At 54.7% G+C, this 5,816-nt stretch overlaps 1 protein-coding gene across 1 annotated transcript; it reads right to left on the bottom strand.

Moving 5' to 3' along the window:
• Positions 1-235: 235 nt before the first annotated feature.
• Positions 236-5,383, bottom strand: LOC121024706 (tumor necrosis factor receptor superfamily member 8-like). Its single transcript, XM_040466902.1, has 3 exons — positions 4,997-5,383; positions 1,269-1,362; positions 236-906 (listed from the first exon to the last, which is right to left on the bottom strand). The coding sequence occupies exons 1-3, from the start codon at positions 5,130-5,132 to the stop codon at positions 579-581; spliced, it is 558 nt and encodes a 185-aa protein (XP_040322836.1). The 5' UTR covers positions 5,133-5,383; the 3' UTR covers positions 236-578.
• Positions 5,384-5,816: the final 433 nt, after the last annotated feature.

Genomic DNA, 5,816 nt, shown 5'->3' with positions numbered 1-5,816 from the left:
TTCAGTGGAGACTTCAGTGAACACAAGGCAGGACATAAAGAGAAAAGATGGACCCACGTGAGGACTTTAAAATTAGGGACACCTCTTTAGCGGGGCACCTGGGTGGCTCTGTTGCTTGAGCAGAGACTATTGGTTTTGGCTCAGGTCCTGATCTCATGGTTCTTGGGATGGAGCCCCACGTCGGGATCTATACTGACAGCATAGAGCCTGCTTCGGATTGTCTGTCTCCCACTCTCTGTGCCCCTCCCCCGTGCTCTCTCTCAAAATAAATTAATGCACTTAAAAAATTTTTTCAATTAAAACTGAACAAACCCTAGAGATATGAAAACAAAGACTTGTTTATCACTGTTAACTGTAGCCAAAAGCGGAAACAACCCAAACCCAAACACTACTGGATATACACGGTGTATACACCCATACAACAGAAGGCTGGTCAGCGATAAACAGGAGGGAACTGAGGACCCCAATCCGTCACCACAGGAACCAGGAGGGCGTCATATCCACACCTGCTCCTTTGCCAGGGCCTCGGTGTCTGGCACACAGCAGGCACTAAGCTGTCAAATGAATGACTTCTTCCTTTATCCCCTCTGGCCCTCGAAGCCTGCAGCCCCAAGGGACCTAGAGACCCTCTTCTCCCTGGACCAGGAGAGACCCACCTGCCCAGGGGAAGGCCACACACAGGTCGCCTGCCAGTGAGACGCCGTTGCCCTGGGAAACAACCCAAAGCTTCTCGAGAAATTACCTGGATCTGGACTGGGCTTCCTCACAGAGGAGGGAGAGCCGGGGGCCCCCGTCATTTTGGAATCATCTTCGGGGGTGATGGCAGTGCCCCCTCCAAGGAGCGTGGTCCCGGCACCGGAGCTCACTGAGGAGGTCACCAGGGGCCCGGCCTGGGCGCTGGTGTCGCTGAGAAAGAAGCCGGAAAGGGCACTGCCAACCCTCCTGATGACGCAGGGAGGTCTGTGCTCAGGGGTAACCGCTTCCACAGCAAAGGGGTTCCCAGCCCCTCAGCCCACAGCCTCTGGCAGCCCCACCGTCCGCTCCTGGGAGCCACGGCTGTGCCGTCTAGACCTTCTCTCGTGCGCTCGGGCAACACTCGGCACACGGTGGGGGTCATGCGACTGCTGGGTTGACAGAGAGGCACCCTGGAGTCCTGATACCCTGGGCCAAACCCCACCCACACCACAGCCCAGCTGGGCTCTGGGCGTCCTGGGGGCTGGGACAGCCCCATGCCACATTCAGCTGGAAGGGAGAGGGCCGGGAGTCACCTGGTGGGCGCCTGGCAGTCTTCTGGGCCCGTGCCGAGGTCAGGGCTGGTCACCGGGGAAGGCCGCTCACACACAGTATCCATCTGTGCTGTGCCTGCAGGGGATCACAAGGTGGACAGATGTGCTACCGAGGAGCTTGGAGGCTCTAGGAACAGATCCTTTCCCACCACGACCCACAGTGCGGAATGAGGTGCTTGGAAAATGCAGCGGCCATCTGGTGTTTGTGCCTGCCCAGCACCCCCTCCCCCTCGGGCTAAGGCATCCCGATTCTCCCCGGAACACTCTCCCCAGTCTCAGCATCCGTGCACGGGGCTGAGGCCGACTCACCACCCCACCCTCCCAGGAGTAAACCCAGACGACTTTGGACCAATCGATCCCTTTGATTCCTCTGACCCCGAGGAGCTGGTTCAGCGGTGGGCACGTGACCCCAGCCACGCCCATGAGGTACAATATCATCGTTTCAATTATGGCTGTTGAAACTGCAGGAAGGAGAAACCGTCTTTCTACTGGGTTTGGGTAGGAGGCAAGCTTGGATCCGGGGGAGCAGAGGTGACAAATAGGTAAAGACAGGGCTCCTGGATCCAGCCATGCCTGATACTACCCAGAGCCAGCCCCAGACTTTGCAGTTACATCAGCCAAGAAATCTGAGATTTTGTTACGTGCAACCCAAAGACTCCTGAAGAATCCTGGGTGCAAACACGGTAAAGAGGAAAAACACGTAGCACTTTCCATCAGGTGGATCTGAGTTTGCCTGCCACCTCTAACATGTCCTCACTGTGCCCATCACACTGCGTGATACAGAGTAAACGCCCCATGAACAGCGTGTCCTTTTCCCCTTCTAGACCTCTGTCCCATTGCTTAGAAACAGTCCCACGTGTGCGATTATGATCTGAAGGCTTCAGTGGAGGGGGCCTGAACAATGCTCATGTGTCTCGTATTTCCGAGTGCGCTGGCGTGACGAGGCCTGGGTGTGACATTCAAAGTCTAGCCCAGACATTCCCTGCTCTGTGGTCTTGAGCGATTTACCTGCCATCCCTGGACCTCAATTTCCCCTGTTCTAAAATGGGGATACTTCCGTCTACTTTCTGGAGTTTTGAAAATTTCAGGAGGGAACACCTATGTAAGCTGCCCCATGCGGCTTAGCTACCGGCTGACGCTAAAGCGGAAGCTACTGTCCATCTTGCAGCTGGAGAGTTGCCCTGTGGGAGCGTCCACGTGGGAGCCCAGAAGTCAGCCAGCAGCGCTGTCCCACAGAAATATGATGTGAATCACACACTGCCACTTTAAATTTCCAAGTAACCCCTTTTTAAAAAGTAAAAAGAAAGATAAATTTTTAAAAAAGTAAAAAGAAACACGTGAAATTAATTTAATGTATGTGACCCAATATATCTAAACTACAGAGATAGACAAGCAACATAACGATAATTAATGAGATGTTTTACATTTTTGTACGCCTGCAACTGGCCACCTTTTAAACGCTCCGTGGAGGCATGTGGCCAATGGTACCGCTAGGGGCAGCAGGGGTCGAGGGGCAGCAAAGGGGGGCTCGGGCGCCACCATGCGGCAGTCGCAGGAACACCACCAAAACAGGGCCTCCTTTCTGGAGCGGGTCCACGGGCCCTGGCTGCAACAGAACTCTAAAACGATACTAGCAGAGATGCAATTGTTTCAGAGCTGGAAGGTCCCCCAGGGCCGTCTAGTGGCAACTTTACATTTCCCAGATGGGACACTGAAGCCCAGGATGGGGTGGGAACATGCCCCACGGCTGCAGGCAAACAATACCCCGGGGACCTGGTGCCCAGCCCAGAGCATCTTCCACTCCACCCCCGGCCCTGTTCGCAGGTGGCGCGCTGCCGCAAGCCCCTCAGCACAGCATTTGTGTGACCCGGGGAGAACTGGGCCAGATTTGAGCCCCACCCACCCGCAGCACTGAGCTGTCCGGGGCCCCCACGTCCTTCTGCAGAGAAGATTCTGTGCCTGGCCTTGATCAGGCAATGGGGAGATAGATGACCTCGGCCCTCACGCATCTACCGCCCAGGGAGGGAGGCCAGCGTTGATCGAACCAAGACAGACACCGGTGCTCACATCCGTGTTGGAAAAGGACTCCGTGTGATGAGAGATCACAATGGAGATGTGACCTGTCACAAGTCATGGCGCTTCCTCTTGAGGAAGTGAGGTGTGGACAGAGAGGCCAGGCTGAGCAGGAGGTGACCGAGTGAGCTGGAGGAGAGGATGTGCTGAGGGGACACCACGCACAAACGCCTGGTAGGAGTGAGAAGCACCGCACATCCACGGAGCCGAAAGTGAGCAGACCAGTGGGGCCAAGAAAGGAGGGGGCCGGCGTGACTTTGACCTGGAGGAGGGAGAGGGACACGGCGCAGGGTCGCGTGCAGGGTCACGTCCTGGAGACTGCTCGTGCGAACCTGGACTGGGTGCCCTTTTCCCTAGTTCTCCCACGAAGGACAGCTAAACGACCCGGGCACATGTATAAAACATGCATATACGTGCTTTATACAGATAAAAATATGTATGAAACAAAGAAGGCTCTGAACAGGGGAGAGGAGAGGGTAGCCCTTGGAACCCTAGGAAGGACACAGTGGCAAGTCCCCTGGGGTTTCTCTTTGTTCATAGATCCCGGACGTGGAGCCCGATAAACCAGCAGCCCAGAAATGCCAACGGGAGCAGAATTAAAGAAATCCCTCCAAACACCTGTTCTCTTTTGCCAAAGGATCATGTCATTATCGCTGTAGAAATGAGAAAATACCGAAGTGTTTTTATGGCAGGTGTGTGGGGGTGAGAGAGACAGGCAGAGAGAAATCAGATTTGGTTAAGCAGAGTGGCTCTGCCTGTCAGCCATGGGCAAGGAATGACAGGAGGAAATGGGGATGGGAACGGGAGACAGAATTGGGGAGCAAAATCTGTTGGACTGGGGGTAGGCTGGCTGTGGGGTGAGGGAAGGATGGGCTCTCGGGGGAGAGGGTGGTAAGGCCTGGGCTTTGGAAAAGGACCAGTTGAGGAGAAGGAGCGTCATGGGCTCAGCGTTGGCACTTTTCTCCCTAATGGGCGTAGCTCTCTGATTCCACCCTGCAGCCTCCCAGCCCGTGTGGCTGTGGCACCACTAGTGGGCCATGGTCCAAAGCCCACCCACTCTCCAACCTCCCTCTGAAACGTGCTCTCAATACCACCTGCACCGGATCTGTGGCCCTTACCTCTTTTCTGGCCTCTTTTCTTACCTCTTTTCTGGCCCCTTGTACTGTCACAAAATCAGAAGCTCAGAGAGGGTAAAGCATGTGCCTGACCTCACACAGCAAGTTGGAAAAGAAATCCGAGTTTCTCAGCTCCTCTAACTCCCAATGCCTCGATTGTGAGTTGGGAAAAACAGCCCCCATACCCTGGGAAAGTCCCGGGACAGAAGACTTGAGTTTTGCTCTTGTTTTTCAGGCATCAGAGAACTTCTGCCCCGAGTCTCCACTAACCCAACACTCCTCCAGCCAGGCCTGTGTCTCAGGCCATCAGGGTCTCTCTGAGCCTGGGACCCAAAGTGCAGGGAAGAGGCTGGGGGGCTCTGAGTAAATGGTACACCCACAGCATCTCGAAAGGAGACATGTCAGTCCAACAGGAAGGAGGAAGGAGGAGGTCAGAGGTCATTTGGAGATCTGGGACGGTGGTGGAGGCGGGGTACAGCTTGGCACAGGTCTTGGTGTTGGGCTGAGGGTGGGGATACTTACCCTGGACCTTGACAATCATCCCTTTCGGGCAGACGGTGTGGGGGATGCAGCGGGCACAGGAGTTGGTGGCTGATGTGGCACAGAACGTGCCAGTGCGGCACTCACAGACGCGGGAGGAGTTCCCTGAGCACGGCATCTTCTCCACAAGATCGTCTAAGGGACACAGAGACGGGCATGGGAGGCAGAGGGAGGACCGGGGAAGGGATCCAGGGACCCCTCAGGGACAGCCTGGCACGTGAGACAAGACATCATTCTGGCCTCCCCTCGGGCAGGGAGCCCGCACACCCGGCCCTTCTTTCCAGAGGGTTCCTGCAACGAAGGCAAGATGGCAGGTGGGGCCTATGAGGCAGCCTCCACTCCCCGCTCATATCCCCAGACGTCATTACCATCATATTAAAAACAAATTCATGACCCCATTAAAATGGGCAAAAAAGACACGGAGAAACCTTGAGTGCATATTGCTAAGTGAAAGAAGTCAATCTGAAAAGGCTACACGCTGTGTGATTCCAACTCCACGACGTTCAGGAAAAAACAAACTACAAAGACACTAGAAAGATCAGTGGTTGTCATGGTTAGGGAGGAGAGCCCTAAATCCAATGATCACAGCAGTATTGTTTATAACAGCCAAAAAGTAGATATAACCCAAATGTCCATGAACCGATGAATGGATAAACAAAACGTGGTGTGTCCATACAAAGGAATGTTATTCAGCTGTGAAAAGCAATGACCCAGGGGGTGCCTGCGTGGCTCAGTCAGTTAAGCATCAGACTCTTGATTTTGGCTCAGGTCAGGATCTCACAGGTTTGTGGGATTGGGCACT

Source organism: Herpailurus yagouaroundi, unplaced genomic scaffold, assembly GCF_014898765.1.
Source record: "Herpailurus yagouaroundi ecotype Mexico unplaced genomic scaffold, PumYag 66945, whole genome shotgun sequence".
Lineage (NCBI taxonomy): Eukaryota > Metazoa > Chordata > Mammalia > Carnivora > Felidae > Herpailurus > Herpailurus yagouaroundi.
The sequence above is the reverse complement of the archived record's forward strand: the minus strand, read 5'-3'. Positions and strand labels throughout refer to the sequence as shown.

What these genes read in the sequence shown, in the direction of transcription:
- LOC121024706 (XM_040466902.1), bottom strand. Translation starts at nt 5,132, where the DNA reads ATGCCGTGCTCAGGGAACTCCTCCCGCGTCTGTGAGTGCCGCACTGGC. An exon ending in GATGATTGTCAAGGTCCAGG is followed by an intron (nt 1,363 to 4,996) that starts GTAAGTATCCCC and finishes GATCCCCTGCAG; the next exon opens with GCACAGCACAGATGGATACT. An exon ending in GACTGCCAGGCGCCCACCAG is followed by an intron (nt 907 to 1,268) that starts GTGACTCCCGGC and finishes CTTCTTTCTCAG; the next exon opens with CGACACCAGCGCCCAGGCCG.